This window comes from Alternaria alternata, assembly GCF_001642055.1.
Source record: "Alternaria alternata strain SRC1lrK2f unplaced genomic scaffold CC77scaffold_12, whole genome shotgun sequence".
NCBI classification, from domain to species: domain Eukaryota; kingdom Fungi; phylum Ascomycota; class Dothideomycetes; order Pleosporales; family Pleosporaceae; genus Alternaria; species Alternaria alternata.
The window spans coordinates 700,271-721,446 of NW_017306201.1; the positions used below are offsets into that span (position 1 = coordinate 700,271).

At 51.2% G+C, this 21,176-nt stretch overlaps 8 protein-coding genes and 1 non-coding gene across 9 annotated transcripts; 5 read left to right on the plus strand and 4 right to left on the minus strand.

The window, feature by feature from the left end:
- Positions 1-764: 764 nt before the first annotated feature.
- On the minus strand, positions 765-1,751 carry CC77DRAFT_937137 (tropinone reductase 1; the record flags this gene model as incomplete). Its single annotated transcript, XM_018534534.1, has 2 exons — positions 765-1,252; positions 1,307-1,751. The coding sequence occupies 2 exons, from the start codon at positions 1,749-1,751 to the stop codon at positions 765-767; spliced, it is 933 nt and encodes a 310-aa protein (XP_018385282.1).
- A 2,112-nt stretch (positions 1,752-3,863) lies between these two features.
- CC77DRAFT_1071914 (hypothetical protein) lies at positions 3,864-4,961 on the plus strand (the record flags this gene model as incomplete). The annotated part of the gene is made up of 2 exons (XM_018529139.1): positions 3,864-4,208; positions 4,311-4,961. The coding sequence occupies 2 exons, from the start codon at positions 3,864-3,866 to the stop codon at positions 4,590-4,592; spliced, it is 627 nt and encodes a 208-aa protein (XP_018385283.1). The 3' UTR covers positions 4,593-4,961.
- A 1,799-nt stretch (positions 4,962-6,760) lies between these two features.
- CC77DRAFT_937160 (hypothetical protein) lies at positions 6,761-7,683 on the plus strand (the record flags this gene model as incomplete). The annotated part of the gene is made up of 2 exons (XM_018534536.1): positions 6,761-6,969; positions 7,020-7,683. The coding sequence occupies 2 exons, from the start codon at positions 6,761-6,763 to the stop codon at positions 7,681-7,683; spliced, it is 873 nt and encodes a 290-aa protein (XP_018385284.1).
- Positions 7,684-8,086: 403 nt separating this feature from the next.
- CC77DRAFT_143792 (hypothetical protein) lies at positions 8,087-10,303 on the minus strand. Its single transcript, XM_018530258.1, has 5 exons — positions 9,994-10,303; positions 9,692-9,930; positions 9,520-9,639; positions 9,183-9,457; positions 8,087-9,015 (listed from the first exon to the last, which is right to left on the minus strand). The coding sequence occupies exons 1-5, from the start codon at positions 10,164-10,166 to the stop codon at positions 8,119-8,121; spliced, it is 1,704 nt and encodes a 567-aa protein (XP_018385285.1). The 5' UTR covers positions 10,167-10,303; the 3' UTR covers positions 8,087-8,118.
- Positions 10,304-10,680: 377 nt separating this feature from the next.
- Positions 10,681-10,767, plus strand: CC77DRAFT_t52. Its single transcript has one exon. It is a non-coding gene; the product is annotated as a tRNA-Gly (tRNA).
- A 361-nt stretch (positions 10,768-11,128) lies between these two features.
- On the plus strand, positions 11,129-12,218 carry CC77DRAFT_1041217 (DUF410-domain-containing protein; the record flags this gene model as incomplete). The annotated part of the gene is made up of 3 exons (XM_018527230.1): positions 11,129-11,172; positions 11,225-11,595; positions 11,656-12,218. 3 exons carry the CDS (start codon positions 11,129-11,131, stop codon positions 12,216-12,218), a joined length of 978 nt encoding a protein of 325 aa, XP_018385286.1.
- Positions 12,138-14,234, minus strand: CC77DRAFT_143741 (Saccharopine dehydrogenase). The gene is made up of 5 exons (XM_018530256.1): positions 14,020-14,234; positions 13,910-13,970; positions 13,826-13,855; positions 13,658-13,775; positions 12,138-13,607 (listed from the first exon to the last, which is right to left on the minus strand). The coding sequence occupies exons 1-5, from the start codon at positions 14,033-14,035 to the stop codon at positions 12,414-12,416; spliced, it is 1,419 nt and encodes a 472-aa protein (XP_018385287.1). The 5' UTR covers positions 14,036-14,234; the 3' UTR covers positions 12,138-12,413.
- Positions 14,235-14,747: 513 nt separating this feature from the next.
- Positions 14,748-17,221, plus strand: CC77DRAFT_937031 (exocyst complex subunit Sec15-like protein; the record flags this gene model as incomplete). The annotated part of the gene is made up of 4 exons (XM_018534528.1): positions 14,748-14,798; positions 14,851-15,840; positions 15,890-16,021; positions 16,076-17,221. The coding sequence occupies 4 exons, from the start codon at positions 14,748-14,750 to the stop codon at positions 17,219-17,221; spliced, it is 2,319 nt and encodes a 772-aa protein (XP_018385288.1).
- A 103-nt stretch (positions 17,222-17,324) lies between these two features.
- On the minus strand, positions 17,325-18,540 carry CC77DRAFT_143778 (hypothetical protein). Its single transcript, XM_018530257.1, has 2 exons — positions 17,772-18,540; positions 17,325-17,684 (listed from the first exon to the last, which is right to left on the minus strand). Exons 1-2 carry the CDS (start codon positions 18,113-18,115, stop codon positions 17,429-17,431), a joined length of 600 nt encoding a protein of 199 aa, XP_018385289.1. The 5' UTR covers positions 18,116-18,540; the 3' UTR covers positions 17,325-17,428.
- Positions 18,541-21,176: the final 2,636 nt, after the last annotated feature.

Below are 21,176 nucleotides of genomic sequence, written 5' to 3' on the forward strand. Positions count from 1 at the left end.
ACGTCTTCGAAATATACACATCCTCAGGTCGTGTTATCGGAGCGTCAGAATAGCACACTTATGACCACCTTCTTCCCGGCCATCCGTAACAGTATTTACAAAACGATGTGGCGTGTTGCGGTCTCCTCAGAATCTAAGGAAAAACAGCGGAAAGCAGTTTATGAAAGGGCCGAGTCTGCCGCAAAATGGCAGGATCCTCTACATATGACGAGAGGCTTGCTCCAAAAACTCAGAACATGCATACATTACACTCTAAGTGAATGCGTCGAGACTCTTGAGAGAGAGACTAAAAGCTGCCATGACTTCTGATTTCCTGGAGCCGTCAATGACGGCAGTGTAGGGTTTGCCTCAGCCCATACTTCTCTTCTGCATCGTTGAATACCTTATTCTCAATATTCAAGACTCCGTGGAGCATGCCACATGGCCGCCGTCTTTGAGACCAAAACAAAGAGCGCATTTTATCATGATCTGCTGTAGCTGATTCTTCCAACCCCAATTTTGTTTCTGAGATGAGTTCAGAAAAGCATTGTGAGAGCGCGTCATGAGATTGCACGACAAATACTCAGACAGCGCTACAGTCAAAACATCCGAAGCCAATGCCCATAGGTATATTTGGTCGTTTTAGAGCATATAGAACATTTGAGAATAAGGGCGATACTAGCCAGCAACCATCGGTCGAAATTAGATTCATCTAAACTACTCCAAACGACATATCCTTCGTTTCATGATCTTATTGCGATTACCACCATATCGGTACATCTCCCTTAACCCTGCATCTCAATACCACCAGATCCATGAAGTACCTCACCAGTGCAGTACGACCCAAGTGGTGAAGCTAGATGCACATAGCATGTAGCCATTTCAACTGGCATACCCGGCCTGTTCAGCGGGCAAGCACCAACACCAAGCGAATCCATAGCATCCGCCGGGTTGTTCTTAGTAGCCGGCTGCAACGGAGTCCAGATGATACCTGGCGCGACAGCGTTCACGCGGATTCCGTTTGGCGCTTGCTGCTGCGCAAGACCGCGGGTGAAAGTCGCGATGGCTCCCTTGGTGGACGCGTAGTCGAGGAGCATGGGGTTAGACATGTAGGCCGCGACGGAAGTGCTGTTTACGATGCAGTCGCCGCGCTTCATGTGTTTGAGTGCGTATTTGGACATGGCGAACATGGAGACGACGTTTGTCTGGAAGGTCTTCTCTGTTACGTCGAGGTCGATTTCTGTTATGTCTGTGCAGGCTTCTTGCATCGCAGCTGTTATACTGTTAGTATCATTCTCCAAACATGAACAAAGTAATGGGATCTTACCGTTGTTGACGAGGACGTTCAGCTTGCCGAACACCTTCATATGTTGCTCAACAGCCTGTTCGCAGTTCTTCCGCTCCCTCAAGTTGAATTGCATGAGGTTTGCCTTGCGACCAGCCTCCTCGACCTTCTTCTTGACATACTGTGCGTCCTCTTCTTCCTCGGGCAGATACACGATACTAACATCGGCGCCTTCTCTCGCGAATAGAATGGCTACAGCTCGTCCGATACCTGAGTCTCCGCCTGTGATCAATGCAGCCTTGCCCTGCATCAAGCCTCGGCCCTCATATTCCTTGAGGTACGGCTTCTGGTTCTCGTCCCAAAACTCGAGACGTGACCATTCTGCCTTTTGTTCAGTCTTCGCGTCAAGACCTGGGCCACCTTCTTGGTTCTGAGGTGTGATCTCTGTGGACGGGTAGGCGGTAACGGGAGCCTTGTTGTCGCTCATCTTGAAGGCTGTGTGAGTAAAGGTACGTGTAATAGATCTGATTGAAAGAGGAGAGGTGATTGGCTTCCTGAAAATGAGGTTTGAAGATCTGGTGATTGTTCTGAACATTTCTGCCGATCGCAGAGGGTAATTGTAGGGGCGGGTTCTGGTGGGGTTAGGATTTGATAAGATCGTCATCGAACGTCATCGTTGAATGTACAACACCACGTCACGACGAAGAGTCTAGACTTGTGCTCTGGAGGGCGTATATTAACCGGTGCATAGAAGTACGATGGCGATGGCATGTCGTATGTGTGCGATACTCTAGTTGATTGATGGAAAGTTGCGCTCACTGCGCCCAAGGAGTTGTACCGCTCCACGGATGTACATGTGCGCGCATATTATCCCGCTTCGAACTGCAGTCGCGCGCTGGAACAGTAAGCGAGAATTGAGAGGAAGTCGAATGAAGTGAGCCAAAGTGCGAGCGATGACCGCGCGATGCCTAAGAGCGTGGAATTGATGGAGTCGGAGTCAGCAAAGAATGGCCCCACTTGTCACTCGGAGAAGGCGTCGCGTCGCGTCGCGTCGACAACTTCCTATGAGCCTAACCGCCCTTGGCGTCTTCAACGATGTTTCAAAGCTCTTTGACATAAACCTCCCACGACCAGGTCGCGGGTCGTTCTGCTGTCTCGTCGGCGACAATCTAGATGCCCACATTGGGATCCTGCTGTAGTAACACTGGGCGGTCATCGCATGCTGTTCTTTTAGCTCCAGTCTGGATTGCAGCTACGGACATATCAGCAATGAATCTCTGGGGCGAGCGTCTCTCACTCCTGTGTTATCCCCCAATTTGATCAACCCGCTTCAGATCCAGCCATCGGCCGAAGAGGTGCGTGGCAGCGTTCTTTGGAAGACGTCCTGAGAGTGATAAAAAGAGAGCAAGCTTCCAAGTATGTGTGGCTTACAGTGTGGAGTACGTATAGCCCCTGGTGACTTTCGCAGTGGATCTTGACCCCAACCTTCACGCATTATCAGGCCTGAGCACTTGGTCGTCTTACATCCTTGATCGATTGGAAACCTAGTCTCTCGAAGGCGAAGCCTCCGTTGCTGAACAACAAGCCGCTTATGACAACGATACTACAAAGAAAATCAAGATCCGTTCATGCAGCTGGGCTTTGGCAGAACTTGGATTGATTCGTTCCACCGTTCACCTGTTATCTACCTCCCCAGCGATCACTTCGCTATCGTAGCTCAAAGCGGGCCGAATCGCTCCGCCATTCCTGGTAATTACCCCACGCGGCTATAGTAGTCCTGATACCTGACTACATCCCGTCTCACCCCCTTTTCGACTCCGTATGGCACAGATCCTCCCTCTCAAAGCATAAATATTGCGCTGAAGTGCAGAAAGACAACAGATTCGAATTCTTTCCACAGCCAACTCGCAAGCGACTTGTCGATTCTCTCTTATCGCCATGGACCATCTAACGAGAAATGACTTGCTGAAAAGGAACTCGTCATCTTTAACGTATCGCTGCTACAAAAAAAGACATCGGCTACATCGCTGGCTGGCTCGCGTGGACGTCGAAACAATGCGGATACCTTGGAACTGATACTGAGTCGAGAGCACAACGGGATGCGGCCTTGAAGTCAGGGGACCAACGAGCATACCCTATAAGTATCGCTGAGTGTGTGGAAAATGGCTCGATTTATTGCTTCGTTCAATCCAAAGCTTGAGGTACCAGTGGCGCTCCCGCAACGTCGCAACGCGAGTCACTGACTTTGCTCGGACAACTTCGCCAGTGGTTACTAGCGGGTGAGAACGATGTGTACTTTGACTGATTCGCCATACTATCCACCTGTACGACCGTCTGGAACAACATAACGACATCTCTCAGAGGTAGTTCCATCTTCGAAGGTAATCAGGACGACCTAGACTCACCGACAGCATAGTAGTCTGTCTACCCGAAGCGGCGTCAGCGAGCGAACGCATGATAGCGGGCATGCCTATTTTCGAGGCAGTTTGGCAGGCGATACAGCACACTATCTAAAGGCGAGTGTCAATTCAGAGGGGCAGCAGGATCTGGGCTGGTGATTTGGGATTGGCTAAGATTTTGCACTTGTGGTCCTGCGTTGATGCTCATGAACCTCGATATCTGCCCAAAGCGGGGAGAGGAGGAAAAGAAAGCATTCCGAGTGGGTAGAGCGGTCTGGCAGACGATGCAAGCATTTGCGACAATAACAAAGACGGCTCAGAACAGCGAGGATGGCGCAGATGAAATGAAAGACAGCGGGAAGCCAAGCCACGAAATGATCACAGATGAAGCCGAAGCCAGTGGGGATTCGGATGGTGAAGATGATAAAGGCGACAATTTTGAAGCAATACCGGATTATGGTAGTAGTTTCGGTGTTCAACAGGTTTCGGCGATGCTCGATACGCCTGCTCACCAGCGCGCTGGCCGCAACAAAAACATTATCATTGTGGGTAGCCAGTTGTCAAAGCTGACGTATTCCTTTACCCGACGGAGGGTCCAGGACGACTGGTAGAGCGACTTCACCTGCGCCTGCGTCTGCGCCTCGCAGATCTTGTCGCGTAGAGTTACCACCTGCGCGCGAGAAAAAAAACATGTCTGCGCGATAGCTAAGAAAGAAGACGCACCCGAACTATGTGTATGGGACCTGGGTCGGTACGATGTGAGTGTGAGACCGATACTGAACATGAATACCAAAGCAGTAAGAGAGGAGCGCCAATGCTTGGGAGCATTATTCCAAAATATCGACTTCCCAGATCATGACATCAACGACGCTGTCGATGTAAGACGATTCATGATTGGAGATTTGGAAAAGGAAACACTGAAGAAATGAGCACAGATTTGCTGAGAAGATGCTGAGGTGGTGTAGCTTCTCACTGTATGTACTCGACCACAATCTTAGTACGTGTGTATTTGCTCACGACGCAATCAACGGTGTCGGAGCAATCGCCGTTGCAGCAACGGCATGACGACACTTTGAACGTACCGACTGCTGACAAGTGCTTCCTGGAAGTTCATCGAACTCGGGCCTCTCACCTTCGGTATTTCTTGCACTTCCAGGAGCTTTTTACTAAACCCTGCCGCGGACTGCAAGTCGAAGCGGTAGTGACGTCGTCGCATACCACCGAGTGCACCTTGAAAAGCTGCAGGAAACGTCGATCAAAGCCAGTGCGGTCGTAATATTGACGCTCACGATGGGATTTTCGTGGTAGCAGGGCAGAAAATCAATACTTGGGTGCATTTCTCGCCTGCAGAGCCGTGCCGGACGACGATCCTGCAGTCATTGTCGCAAAAGGCCCATGGGATCGCTCATAAAAAGAAATCATCATGCAGGCTGTCGAGAGCGGGGTGTCTCTAGATGAACAAGGAACATCTCGACGAACTTGCTTTTGATGTCCATGGAACAATCGTACGACTATTGGCCAACAGCAAGGCAGCAAATTGCAATGGAGAGCGCCACCAAATGATGCTGGGAAAACACCCGAATCTTCTAGGTGTAGATCAAGAAATTCGACGTTTGCCAGCATGTTTTCGCTTATTCAAACCGAAGAAAATGATGGCAACCAAGGCTGTTGCAGTACGGATATGATGGTAAAGAGGTGTCGGTATAACGGAGCGCTGGTTGGCCATTCGCGACATCACTGATCATTTTGCTATTTCGCTTTGACAAGTCCTACACGTAAGTAACTTTTGCCGACACCGCAACTATCCCGTACCGAGCGCTACTACGGCATCGTACACTTTGCAGGAAACGCTCGCATGCATCCGCATCGTCCGGATCACACGGGTGCACAACTCAAGGAGGAAGGTCAAGCCTGCTCGTGGCGACCTGTCGATCCCTGAGCGGAGTGCCAGCATCTGGACCACGGAGGAGGAAAAATACCAAGGCTTTTCGGCAGTGCTCATGCGTGTACCTCGTATTACCAGGAAGGCCAGAAAGCGTACTATGGCTACAATCTCAAATGTGTGTTCGGTGGGAGTTCGTCAGGGTGCATTCTTTGAAACATAGCACGACTTTCTCTCGAAACACCCGTACGTTTTCGTCGCAGAAGTGAACCACAGTTTGTGCATGCGCCCGGCATGTGTTGGGAGGCGATGGGCCTTGTCGATAGGCTGTTTATCGATAGCCCTCTGGTGGCTGAAACAGCGGCGCTGTGCGGCAGCGGAAGCCCCGTATTCACCCCTGCTTCCACGACTCACAGCCGAACGGCGATCCGACCACGAGAAAAACAGCCCAAGTCATTTCAAACGCAAATTCACATGACATCACAGCGATTTGATTCGTCGTTTTGGTTGATTTGGGTGATCTCGGTATTCTCCGAGATCCACCGAAATTCTTTGAGGCTTCTGTGTCCGGGCTTCGGTATACGAGAGTGCGTATGCCAACTCCACTCGGGGATGAGCATAGCACAGCAGGCTGAGACACCGACAGCGACGTGACAATATTAGCACGATGCAAAGGGAAGGGGTACGCATTGTCATCTTTACAGCTGACATACGCGCTCAGATGACAACCCACGGTAGCGAATGTGTTCTCCAACACGCCAGGCGAACCCAGTCGTCGTAACGAAGAGACTAGTCCTCTCGTACCTACATTAGCGTCAGGCACACTCTCCACATGCTGAGCGCCGGCGCAGCTCTATGGTCAGCACGACGCACGTCAAAGACATCAGAAGCGACCGTGCAAACCCCTCACGGCCGCCGGGAAAGGCGGGGCGAAAAGTAAGCGCCTCTGAAATGGCGTTCTGGACGTTGGCTGCATCTTGGCTTAGTCTTGCTGCAAGTGTTCATAAGGACTGCTCGCCCTTGCTCAACATGTCCTCCACGCTCTCAACAAGCAAGTCACACTCTCTTCAGTCATTCATTGACCAGTCATTCTTTCTATAGCCCGGTGCTATCAACGAGTCACTCACTTTCTTCACATTCTTTAAACATATAACCACCCAAAAACTCTTGCAAAGAAACGTCATCTTATAACCAACCAACATATCAACCATGTCTATGTCCAAGATTGTTCAGACCGGCGCTCTTGTAGCTGCCCTCATCTCCGCCGTGGCCGGTCACACCTCCGTCGAGAAGTTCGAGGCTGGAGGAAAGACTTACGAAGGTTTCCGTCAGGCCTCCAAGCAGGATCCTGGTAACAAGTCGCCTGCTTGGTGGACCAACCAGGGCTGGGGATATCAGCCCATCTATGGCAGCGAGCTGAACCAGTATGTCCACCACAGTAAAGTCTTCTTTCCATGTACTGACTGAATTCTAGGCCCGACATCATTGCCCACAAGGATGCCTCTCCTTCCCCATACACCGTCGAAGCCCCCGCTGGCGAGCCCGTAAAGTTCACCTGGCACCACGAAGGTACCTGCGGCGCCGGCGAGGAGGGCTGGGACTGCTCTCACCACGGCTGGACAGCCACCTACATGGCTCCTTGCAACGGCGACTGCAAGAACGTCGACAAGACCGAGCTTGAGTTCTTCAAGATCCACCAGAGCGCGCTCATCGACTACCGCAAGGGCCGCTACTCTTCCGGCGGCGACCCTCAAGGTGAGGTCGGCTACTGGGGCACCGACGCCATCTTCTACGACAACGGCAACACCCAGAGCGTCACTATCCCCAAGGAGATCCCTAGTGGCAACTACGTCCTCAGGACTGAGGTTGTTTCCATCCACAACAACGGCCCTGTCAGCAACCGCCAGTTCTGGCCTCAGGCCTTCAACATCAAGGTCACCGGCGGTGACGACAGCCAGAAGGTGCCCGCTGGAAAGAAGGGTACCGAGCTGTACCACTCCAGCGACGAGCTCCTCCAGTGGGACCTCTACTGGCACAAGGCTGGTGAGACCATCCAGGATGCGCCTGGCCCCAGGCTCGCCTCTGTCGCTTCCGTCACCAAGCGTGCTCACGCCCGTGACTTCACTGCTTCTGCTTAGGCACCTCTTTTTACTCTTTCTTCTTCTTTCTCCATCTGCTTAGGGATGGCTGGTCGCATGCTACAGGAACTTAGCTACGCGGTTTACAAAAGGTGTATATGGGCATAGGTTGGGGTTTAGAGGCTATCGGGACAGGTACTTGGGCTTTCTTCTTCTACATCATCGATCGTCGGTGGACTGGGTCTTTCGGACACGACGGCTGTGCTACGACCATTTACGATTCACTTCTTGGATACCTTTAGGCATTGTGACAAATGCACGTTTTGAGCAATGCGCTCACCCTATAATTGTTCTCATGTTTGCAATTTTGTGATGATATGCATTTTTGATCGGCGGCCTAGAACGACCTACACACTCTCTACAGTCTTCTAAAGACTACTCAGATCCAACGTCTTCACCATGCGCAATCAGTATTCAGACAAGGCAGAACCTGCTTTACATGATGTACACTCGAGCTAGACTATAGTAGTATTCGCTCGGGATCTTAACGCCTCCTCTGTCATCGACCCAATTGACGCTCATGGTCCACGAATGGAGGCGCATCATCAATATCCACCATACGTCTTCATATGAGATGTTCTTTTTGGGATCATGGAACTCACTCCTCCTCATCTCTTCCACGAATTTGGGTATGTTCTCGGTGTAAATGTAAGCGCGTTCTTGGAAGATCGGATCCATATGATTCGGAGGCGAATCTAGTCGCCGTGCCGCATTGTTCTTGATATTCTCCTCGGCTTGTTCGACGCTTCGCGAATTGATAGAGATGTGCACACTTATAAGTAGGTCGTATACCGAAGAAATGAGCCCTTCTTTAATGACTTCCATATGTCCACCAAGGTATGCCGTTGTGTCGTCAAACGCCTCTTTGAAGAAATCGAGCTCAGGGTCTGATGTCCCTTTGAGTCGGTAGTTATTCAAAAATCCCTGGGGGTTCTTGAATTCCCACCTATCGTAGAATTGCAGCACTAGCTTACACGTATCCGAGAGTGATGACTCTTGCTTTCTAAGCTCCGACCTCCAAACGTGACGTGACTCGGGTATTTCACCCATTGTTGTTAATGGGAAGGGAAATGGGTTGTCGATCTTGTTCGATGGGAGGTTCCGGGGGGGAATCCAGTCGCACCACAATCCCATCACGTCTGTGAACCCAGGAAGTCTGTGAGCCGGATCTTTGTGCGACAAACTTGCTTCTAAAGCTACTTTCGCATCCTCTTTTATTTCGAGAGTTGAAAATAGTTGATTGAGTTCCAAGTCTGTGGGTGATTGTGCGTTCCTCAATCGTAGATCCCACCGATCCACGAAGGGCCCAGCAGGTATAATTCCACACGTCATCTGATGTTCGTAAGCTAAATTTGCGAGTAGGCAAGGCTTTGTGGCATATCGTGAGATTTCAACGTCGTATTGGACACTTCAGCACTAGAAGTTTGAGGATTCACCTTGCGTTCATCAAGGCTGCCCACAGATCTTTGTACTCATGGACGTTTCGAAACATAACGTACCTTGTCAGCAACGACACTAAGCGCGCGGTCTGCACCCCTCCAACTCCCCATGTAGGACCAGTCCCCACTGTACTCAACGACCAGCCCCATACCGCGTACTATCGATGTGGAAAAGCTTTGTCCGTTGCCAATAGCACGCATCTTGCCTTCATCAAGTCGGAAGTCTGACCATGTCATACCCAGACGATATGCCATCGTGATTAGACAGCCCAATGTTGTGCTAGAGACTGGTCGCACGATATCCGGTGGCATGAAGTCCCAAGAACGGACTTTCCCTATGAAGGTTATATGCGAATCAGCATATGTTTCACATACACTCTGACCTTCGAGAACCTACTTGTGATACATATAGGTGCCATACTACTCTCCAAATCCTGTGAGGGGAAACTGTGCCCCTGACAGCGATGGACATCGTCCAGTAAAAGTGCCCACGTAGGAACGTCTTCTTCTGTCATATCTATGCGTGTGTAAGCCTTATGTTCGACCGTCGCTGTTTTTGTGAAGTCTACCATATGTCTCCATTCTGTCACGAGTGAAAGTACCCAGGCGTGAGTCTGAAGTATCCATAAGTGCAGCTGCATAGTGAGGAGGGACCAAGTATCGTGAGTTTTTCCTGAACAGAGACCAGGGAAACTCTGGAAGAGGCTTTTTCTGGTCCAAAAGAAAAGAATCGCGTCCCTTGAATGAATACATTGGCCGGATTACGAAGTGAGGTGTCGTGACTTTAACCTCGTATCGAAATGAGCTCCTACTCGACTTGGTAAACTCGAGACCAATCTTGGTGCGACCAGTACAAGATCAGGGCACTGACCACCGGAACTTCAGCTCAACCAGTTTGTACCACTCTCCAATTACAGAAGGCTGGCATCTACGGTATCCATCTGCAGTTGAAAACAGCTGGGCGATGAGTTGACCAGCTGCGATGACCAAGGCTGAGATCGCTATAGCCAACGCAGCTGTCGCCACGTCGGTTTCGCTGACCATGTCGCTATGTGTTTGATGAAGAACAACGTATATATCTTCTAGAATATTGGTATGAATAACTCTAAACAATTATCAGGTCAAAGCTGTTGAAAGTGAGGGGTTGTCAAGTCATCAGGCTGAGGCGTTGATGAGCTGATATGAAATGTCAGCCTGCTCGCTCATGCAAGCCATCGCCTACGCATGGAGTCTGGCTTGTTTTGGCCCCCATCGGTTGTCTATCGTTAAAAGGTCTTAGATTATATGCAGCGTTCTAATTCGATCCGAGACCGTTGTTATGCGGAGGAGCCACGGCCCCTTGAGACCTGTCAGGATAAGCGCCAGCACCCCGCTCCTGTCATCTTGTCCCACCTCAGCCCCGCCATCAGCATACTCCGGCTGCGCGGAGGAGCTTTTGAAGCTATGGGATCTCTCGAAATGCGACTTGGTCATCATGATCATACTGTCGGCTCTCTGTTTTCGAAGTTTCGATAGCTATATAGATGTTGTTTGCCCCAAACTAGCTAATCGTGACACCGCGATGATGGTTTAAGGGTAAAATCCAAGCTTCCCACGCTCTATACGTTGCCTGCTTGGGCTCCGGGTTCGAGTCCCGGTCGTCGCAAACCTCATGATTTTTGCTCCTGAAGTTTGCCCTTGATGTGTTGGTGAAGTTCGACTGTCTGTCCAACTCAAGTGTCTCAAAGCAGGAGGGCTTCTCTTTTTGCCTGACCAGTCGTTATGACAATTCTCAAACAGCGTCGTGAGGAAGAAGCATATCGTCCTGGAAGGAAGTCAGTGGTAAACAACGTAACGAACATGTTAACGAATATTGTGCGAAAGAAGTTGAACTCGAGCATGCGGCTGATGTGGGGTTCAGCAGCCGCCCGTAGCGCTGCGTCATCGCTCCCGAACACCATCTAGAAGCTCACAGGGCTCCAACAACACCAGAGCAACTCCCCACCTTAGCCCCTCGACCACCCAACATGGCCTCCAAAATAGAGAAGACGCTTGCGCGACAACGCGAAAAGTAATCGGTCCCATCCTTACCGCACGTAGCGCAGACTACTAACCCCACCCAGAATCGCAGAAGGCCAATTCTACGAAGCCCACCAACAACTCCGCGTAATCGCTTCCCGCTACACAAAAGCCTCAGACTGGGCGTCCGCAACCTCCATCCTCCACTCTGGCGCGCTGTCCCTCCTCCAAGCAGGTCAAGGCGGCTCAGGCGGCGATCTCTGCATATTCCTCCTCGATGTGTACAACAAGGGGGAAGTGAAGGTAGATGCAGAGAGCAAAGGACGACTGCTAGGCCTTCTACGTGCCTTCCCCAAGGATGAGCCTACAAAGAAGAAGTTTGTGGGTGAGATGGTAGCGTGGAGCAGTCGAGTTGGCGATTACCCAGCTGGTGACCCAGAAATACACCACGTCGCTGGAGGACTATACGCAGAAGGTATGCACAACTCAACCCCATATAACGCTATCAGAGGGTACTGACGCAAAAACCAAACAGATCTCGAGCCCTACGAAGCAGAACGCCACCTCCTCCTCGGCACCCAAGACAGCGCCTCGACCCTCTCCTCCCTCCACTACTCGTGGTACACATCCGACGCCCCGCACACCGCGCCCCTCTACGCCGCCCGCGGCATCCTGCCTTACCTCCTAACCGGCAACCTACGCGCCGCGAACAAACACTACCTCCTCTTCACTTCCTCGCTGCAAAAAGCGCCGAATCCGCCTACCCAGCCCGTCAGCACAAAGTCCTCCGACTTCCGCGTATACCCCTCGTTACCGTTGTTGAATTTCCTCGGATTGTTGCTGTTGAGCGTGGAGAGGGGCGATCCGAGTTTGTGGAGGCAGCTCAAGAGCCATTATGCGGGGGACCTCAAGGAGGTGAACTGGAACGAGGCGTTGGATCAGATTGGCGAGATGTACTTTGGGATCAAGATTCCAAGGCAGGGGAACCCCATGTTCGACATGTTGGGGAGTATGTTCGGGGGAGGCATGGGAGGAGGAGGTGCGGCGGCGCCGAAGAAGGCTGTTGGTGGTAGGCCGCCGGCTGCTGGTCTAGATTAAGGAAGGAATCACAAAGAGGTGGCGTACAGACGAATGCGATATCACAATAGGAAAAGATACCACTTTCAGAAGAGAATTCAGACATGGAAGCGATTGATGTTTTCATTCAGTCATCTCAAAGCTCATTGGCTTTTGTCTATACCATATCATGATCACCGTTTATCTGCCTTCCATTGTGCGTCACAGGCGACTTTCTTACAAAGGAACAGTCTTCTCCTTGAACACAACACCATACTGCTCCTCAAGTGTCTTCATCAATGGGGCGCAGATCTCTGGGCTCATGGGAGCCAGGATACCCTTCTCGCTCAGGGTACCGTCAAGCACCTGCTGGACGGCAACAGCGCAGGGTACACCGACAAGCTTAGCCATGGCGGAGTAACCCTTGGGGTCACCGTAGTCGGCTAGTGTGCAGGTACGGACAGACTTGCTGCCGTCCTTGTTCTCAATCTCGAACCTGTGCTGGAGCATGACCATGTCACGCTCGTCGTTCTCGTACTGCATCTTCTTCTCGAGAGTAGCGCACAGGGTGTCGAGAGGGTTACCACGGGCCTCAATCTGCTCGTCGGAGATGAGACCAATCCAGCGGAGACCGGTGATGATGCGGTCCTTCTCTTCTGTGCTAGCGAACTTTGTCTTGGAGGAGATGGCCCAGATAAGGTCCTCGTCCTTGTCGCCGGATGCGCCAATGATCTTGGCGGTGGCATCGCGCCATGTGCGCTTCTCGCCCTCCTTGAGGAAGTCCTTGGGGTCCTCGGACAGGAAACCAATGTCGACGAGGCACTTGATGTACTCTGGGAAACCTTGGTATCTCAGTGTGCCGCGGATGATGGTCTGGCACTCGGGGATGTTGTAGCGCTCCTTGTAGGGAGTGGAGTCACGGTTGGGGTACGCGACGAATGCGTAGCCGGGGTAGATGAAGTATGGCTTCGCCTCGGCCATGAGCTCGGGGCCTTCAACAGACTTGACCTTGCCGTCCTGGTAGAAAGCAGCCTGGTTGCGGAGTGCGAGAAGCACACCGCGCGAGCTCCAGGAGAACTTGTAACCGAGCGGGTTGTCTGAGCACTCTGGTGCGGGGAGACCACCGCAGTATGACTTGAATGACAGGATCTTGCCACCGGCCTTGTGGACCTCATCGATGGTGAGGACGGCAGAAAGATGGTCGACACCGGGGTCAACACCAATCTCGTTCATGACGGTGATACCAGCTTCCTTGGCTTGTGCGTCGAGCTCCATCATCGCTGGGGAGACGTAGGAGGTTGTGACGACGTTCTTCTTCTTGCGGATCGCCGACTTGATGACGGTCGCGTGGAATGTGTAGGGGATGAGGGAGATTACGACGTCGACCTTGGCGACTTCAGCGTCGAGAGCGTCGGCATCGTTGACATCGAGCTAGGATTTGTTAGTACTGAGCAATGCAGATGCGAGCAATATGATCGTACGCTGATGGCGTTGGTGTTGGGGATACCCTTGGCCAGGTCTTGAGCCTTCTGAAGAGTACGGCATGCTACTGTGACCTTGACACCGGACTTTGCGAGGACGTCAACAGTGGGTCGTGTGCTGTGGTTGTTAGATTGATAAACACTGGGATGAGTTGGTAATTGACTTACACGAAACCAGCACCGAGCAAGAGAGCGGTCCTGCCCACCCAGTTAGCTAAGTTCTACCAGAATAAATATTCAGCGACCACCTACTTTCCGCTGTATGCTCCAGCAGCAGCCCCGCTGACGTTGCCCATAAGGTTCTGAACTTTGTCTATGCCATCAATTAGTCGAAGTTCGCCTCAATCATGCTCTTGACTTACTTGTGATGGCCTCCATGTTGTGTGATTTGAGAGTAATTGCCAAGATGCGAAAAAGTTTGGGGAAGATTATATCTTTGGCGTTGACTCCGGATCGGAGTAGAGAGAAATCGGCGGGGTTACTCCGTCATCGCTCCAGAAAGTGGGGCGCGCGCGGCGCGTCGCGCAGATCATTGGTCTCTGCAAAGCCATGAACGTTCCGAACTTAACCAAATTCTAGATGTTTCGCGCGTGGAGAAATGTGAAAGACCATCTCTTTCTGCTGTGATTGCTGGACATTACATCGGCGGTTGTGTATGCACTTCAGTGGAATATTCTGCTGTGTACACTCGACAACGATCAATACATCCGACCTCAGACTTCGCTGCTTCAGTTCGGTACGTCGAAGTTGAAGCTAAAGGCAACTGGATCACAGCAGATACACATACAACCATGATCCTTTTTCAATTCATTGTAGCTGTTTGATCATCGCGCTTCAATCTCAAACATTTGAACCTCACAAGGGAAAGTGGGTCTTATGAGCTGCGCCAAGTCAGCTAAGTTACTTCCGTATTAGCGTTATTTCCACCGACTTGCCAGGTACGCGTTTCATATGCGACGACGACGAGCAACATCAACCACAACATCAGAACAGAACTAGACATAGCTACGACCATTGTGACCTGATCTTCGTTCGATACTTGACGTGTTTTGCGATCGGACGCGACATCTCGTACCAGGCAACCGCCATCATGCCTTCAGCCTTGGACCCTGATGATGACTTGTGGATGGCCATCAAACAAGTAGATGACCCCAATATACATGTGTATGTGCTATAAGTTCTGACGGAAATAGATCTCCCAATCATCCGTGGGATCAGATTACATCGACCAGCTGATCCCCATCATGAAGGACCCACGCTACTCAAACCAGCTACAAATCACATTTGACCGCTATGCCAACGATCGCGAAAGCGAGATTGAGCGGATATGCAATGCGAATCATCAAGATTTCGTCAGTTCAGTCGACTCACTACTTAGAATACGAGACCAGACTGTGCAGATGAGTGGCGAGATCCTGCAGCTCAACGAGTCGATCCAAGAAAGCATTGAGAAGCTGGCGGAGCAGAAAAAAGCTCTCGTTGATTCGCGAGGCGTGCGTCAAAACATCGATGAAGCATCTCAAGCCCTGAACGCGTGTTTAAACGTACTGCGAATCGCCAATGCGGTCCAAGATATGCTGAGGGAAAAGAACTACTATGCGGCATTACGAGCACTAGACGAGCTGCAGACGATCCATTTGAAGGAGATCAATCGCTTCAAGATCGCCAATTTGATCGAAAAATCTATACCGCAAACCCAAGAACAGATCAGAGAAGCAGTCAAGAACGATTTGAGTACATGGCTCTACCGCATTCGCGAGTCGGCGCAATTCTTGGGAGAGGTCTCGTTCTACTACACCGATGTACGGAGGACGCGCAACCAAGAGCGCGCCGAGGCCGACCAACGCTTCTCGAAGTTCAAACTGAACTCAGCAATCGAACTTGTAGCCGATGAGACAGACGAGTTCGACGTGCTAAACAATGAGGAAGCTGGAAATGAGACAGACTTCTCGCCGTTATTTGAGGCGATGCACATCAATGAGACGCTCGGTAAGAGCGATCAATTCAGATTAGAGTACGCCTCGGATCGAAGAACTCAGAAAGACCTTATCATACCGAACAAGCTCAACTTGCTGGATGAGGAGTGCGGCGACTTGAGCAGCTTGTTAGAGAGCATCGCTGGTTATGCGATCATCGAGAAGGCTACTATGTCGAAGACTCTCAACCTGCGGTCACAAGCTGATGTACGAAAAACTTGCTCACTTGCGTAAAGCATCGCTAACGCGTGTACAGGTCGACGAATTATGGGACTCAATGTGTCAAAGCGCCATCAATCTCATCACTAGCCAACTCCACACCGTCGAGAACGACGAGCTGCTCCTAAAGATCAAGGGCCGTATTGCGCTTTTTATGCTGACAATGGAGGTTCGTGACGTCCCGACATCATCACTGCATTGCGTGTGCTAACCACATTCGCAGAAATGGGGCTACTCCGTATCTGCAATGAACGACCTTCTCTTAACGCTCTTCTCCAAATACTCCACCCTCCTGAAACACCGCTTCAGCGAGGACTTTCTCGAGATTGTACACACCGACGACTACATGCCTATGCCGATCAACTCGAGCGAAGAGTATGATAAGGTTGTCTCAGTATCCTGGTACAACCCTCCGGCCTCCAACGAACCACTCACATTCCCATGTGTTCTACCATTCTCTCAGATGTACCCGCTATGTTGCATCGATATTCGGAATTTCTTGAATCAAATCTACCTGTTCAGCGACGACTACTTCCAGAAGAGTAGTATCATTGATGAGACGTTGAGGATGAGTCTGGATGAGCTACTGTGCGAGAAAGTCTGTGGTAGTCTCATAGAAAAGCTCGCCAGTCAATATCCAGGACAGATTGTCCAAATCTTGACTAATCTGGAACACTTCGAGAATGCTTGTGTGGAGCTACAAGATCTGCTCTTCGAAGCGCGCTCTTCACCATCAGCGACAGGCCCTATCGTCCTTGCGGCAACGGAACGTTTCGCGAAAGCCAAGAACACCGCCTCAAACCGCGTCTTCGAGCTCGTGAATAGCAAGATTGACGACTTGATCGAAACAGCAGAGTACGATTGGATGGCTACCAAACCGCAGACTGAACCTTCGACATACATGTTGGAGCTGACTAGGTATCTCTCCAACATAATGTCTTCGGTGCTTCTAGCCCTGCCGACAGAGATTAAGGAATTCATCTACTTTGATGCATTGTCACATGCTTCCACCGCCATCCTCGACCTCCCCCTCGCCGATAACATCAAGCGCATCTCCCCTGCTGCTGTCGCCACCTTAGCTGCTGATACCACCTTCCTGAGCGAATTTGTCAGCTCGCTCAACAACCCTATCTTGATGGAGAATTTGGACGAGTTGACACAGACTGTAGCATTGATGGGCACGGATAACGAATTGGAGTTCTACGACATCGCACAAAGGAACAAGAAGTACAGTAAGGTTGACCAAATCAAGGGCGCCGTCCTACTTGAGAAGGTACAGGAGGGGGCACAGATCGCAGCACAGAGCCCAACGGTAACCACCGGTAGGGAGCGCTTCGGTACTATAGGTTCTAGGTTCGGTATTCGGTAGAGTGAGAGTTGCATATATCCACATAAGGTTTACCAGCAAGAAGAGCGACGGAATACGTGAGGCGAAAAGCATCGAATACATTCTATGACTTGATACAAACTCTCCAAACGCCGTGAAGACAGCCAGGCCTGGCCATCAGGTATCGTCCCATATCTGTCGCTGATAGTATATATACATGCATGAACTCAAACACGAGACTCAAACCATCTACTCGTCGTCATCCTCTTCTTCCCTTGCAACAACAACACCCTCATCCCACTCCTCCCCTTCGTCCAATGCCCCACTAAATTCATCCGCCAAGGCTAGTTCATCACTCGCGCTCAAAACGCCTTTGACATCGCTCGAAGCGATTTCCTCGTAAACAGCCGTTATACCGGTAATTCTGCATACGCGAGCTACACTCGCCATCATAACGAGGCCAAGCACGGCGAACGGTCCTACGGCAACTAGTTGGCTAAACTGACTATGAAATAATTAGCATCCATTAAACTCAATGCATCTTCCAAGCGGAATCAGAACAGGTTTGGAAGGATAAGAATGGTAAACATACTAGTACCACGTATGCACAGCTCCGCGATCCCAAAACCTCAAACGCGCTTCGATTTTGCCTTCGCGCTCTTTTTTGGGGCCGTGCAGAAGGTCTTGGAGTAGGAGGGTGATTTGCTTGCGGAATCCGTGGAGACTTTTCCACCATGTGCTGCGTTGGTGCTGGTTTCGGTTGCGCGCGAAGATGTTGTTGAGCAGGGTGTGGATGTCGTGCAGCTGGGCTATGTCATGGGGAGATGCTTTCATCAAGACTGTTGCTGTAATGACCGGAGTGGGAGTAGTGGTAGATGAGGCCATGATTGACGGGTTGGGTGGGTGATGTGGGAGGGTGGACGTTGCTGTTGCCATTTTTGGGGTAGACAGGGAGATATTTTACGGAATGCAAATTTGCTGGGTAAGGCGGATTTTTGAGAGCGTGAAGAAACACAGGCGCTGCTGTCTTGGAATTGGTGTGTTGTTGGTTTGGGGCGGATGTACGCTGCCGTGTTCTGTATAGGTCCGCGGATATGGGGTGTGTGCGTGCGTTGAACTGAATGTCGTATCCACGAAGGATAATATTACAAGTTCAATACAAGCAACTATGCGCGAAAGTGCCCAAACTGGGGTTCGGATATAATATGACGTTATAATTGTAGTGTTTGATTGTCGCGGTAGAGGCTATGTGCATGCTTTCGTGGAAGGGAACCTTGGAGAAAATTTTTACGCGCGGACTTGGGACAACTAGTTTTTCTGATGACCGTAAGACGAAAAAGTGACGGTGAAGACGAAAAGAAGTGAGGTTGTTTTGCACATGAAAGGGAGCGAAGGGTCTTTGCGGCGTATCAAGGAGAGAGGTCTTGGAAATTCGGCGCGATGTTCCTGAGCGCGATGTCAAGTGACAAGACGACCAACGGGACAAGTCCTGGCTTAATCTAGGTAACGCACACGTGCGCTGTAGTTGATCAAACGCTGAGCTTGAGGTATAGAATAGATGATGGACGTCTGGAGATCTCCCTGTTGCTATTTATGCTTCTTCGGCCATCATTGAGCATTCGTCAAGCCCTAGAGAGAGGTAGATGTTCTAGCCGCGAGGACAACGGTACTACCCACCTTTCCTCCTGAGTGGTGAGAGTCTCGCTATGGGCAGCGATTTTGAGTTGTCTGAGGTAATATCGAAACCTTTGAGTCCTCCTGTACAACGGAGTCGGAAGCTACGAGCCTACGGGAGGGGGAGTCTAGGGACGCGGCTTGGTGGGGGATGCGGATGACACTTTCTAGAGTAGTACAGCTCTTCAGCTAGGTCTTCCATTATAGGGGAAGCTGAGGTCTTCATGCGAAGTATTCCGTCGTGTATCTGTATCTGACACGTTGCGCCGTGGAGTGGACAAACAACGTCGAGCTGTGTGGTAAAGGTAGATAGGGTCATACAGAAACATTCGAGGGCTTTGCCGAGTCCCACTATAGTCACATCACCCTCGAAGACCTCGATAGTCGTTATGTGACCTGTCTTCAATGATCTATGTCGTGCAGTCTTGTAACGATATCCTCTGCACCGTTGAGCTTACTGCATGTGGCTGCAAGCGCGATTCTGGGAGGCTGGTAGCTGTCCAGACCCCTTGTCTTGCGCTCCGATATTGAGATTCTTTGTGGGTAAGCTTCGAGCCTCCTTCAACAACACTGCCTCAACCACACCACCAACGCGATGACACTCAACACAACCCCTCGCTCATTCAGACTCACGCAGCTAGTGGAGCGAGCTCATGTGAACAAGAGGATGAGGTGATGAAGCTTCGTCAGGCGCGGTGCCTCATGGTGCGCGCTTCTGGGATTCAATTCTCCCAAGCAAGTACCCGCGCCGCTTCAACACCACCACCTTCGGACCATCGCAAAGGTAGTGGCAGAATCACCGTGAATCTGATGATCTCTAGAAGAGCTTCGTCCGCCGCAAGGTCTCTGCCATGGTCGTGATCGACTGTAGCTTTGCTGGCGGCTCGAGGCGGACTCCCGACGCAAGCTTTGTCTTTGCTAACAACCCACAACCACAACACAGGCAATGAGAAGTCTTCTCGCAAGCTTTCCAGCTTCCTCAGCAAGTCCAGAGCAAGCTGTCGATGGTATAGAGGCCCTTTTGATTGACTCGGCCTGCGACATCTTCGCCAGCCAGCGCATGGACACAGACGCGCGACAAGCCCAACTTTTGACCCCTCTAACCCACATCACCCACAACAGGACCGATGAAGAGCACTGCCCTGTTGCTTGGGCTTACTTCGATAAACCGCGTACGTTTTACGACATCCTCATCAGCCTTAACTGAGGAGGCTTCACCGGCGCATCGAGGCACACCCCCGAAGCATTGATATCGTAACGCCTCAATCATAACGACGAGAGCTTCGAAGATCGACACACCTACACAAACAAGGCTTTGGACGGAGGGCTGCAATCACCCAGCTGCCCTGTGCCTGGCGCGGTCCGCGGCTGCTTCGCTGGCAACCTAGGGGCTTTTCGGGAGGCAATGGTCACCCTGCCATGCCATGCACGGCGACGACGAACCTGGCGAACGTGTCTCTCCAAACACGCCTGAAATCAAACCGAGGAAGCTGCATGAAGGCCGCTGCCGTTGCCCATGTCAGCGCCGTGTCTAAAGTGGGTAGTTTTGGCGACCTGCTGAAGCGGACTTCCGCCGCCCCAAAGACAAGCAACAACCACCACCACGGTAAGCAACATTGGATGACCATGTTTGAAAAGCATTGGCTCTACACAGCAGCGCCTTGTCTCCTTGATCCATGCAGGAATCCTCTCCGTCGCCGTCGTACTACCCAAAACTCCGGGGCCAGCAAGCACCCGATGTCGAAGCAAACAATCCTTGCTGCATACAATGCCTCGAAGCGACGAGTATAATCAGATACCTCGATCTCGGATATCTGTCCTCAACCCCGCGGATGTATACCCCGGACGTACAACATTGCGAAGCGGTCGAACCTTTGCGGATGCGTATTGACCCACGACTGTATGAACCGTCTGCAGCGTGTCCCATGACAAATCGCCTGTACGTCGATGACACACTTCTATTGCGATGTCTCAAATGGTGAGAGACAAGGGGATATGCACAGCAATATCGCGTGCACAAAGCATGTGACATCCTGCTAGAGAGAGGCACAACAGCAGACATGGGTCACCTGAACGCCTGACGTTATTGATGGTGGCAGCATCTTTACAGATGTATCGAGATCTGACACCTGCTCGATGTGCGACTACTCCACTGTCGTTTCCCAGGGATTTGCCTCCAAAGCCGCAGCATACATTACCGGACATACTCAAAGTTGCTTTGGGTTCACGCTGCTCTCGCAGGTTCCTCGTGCTTCGCCATGAACCATAGGAGCCTTCTGCGGATTACTCTTGCAATCTTGCACCAGCATCATAATGGTTCTAG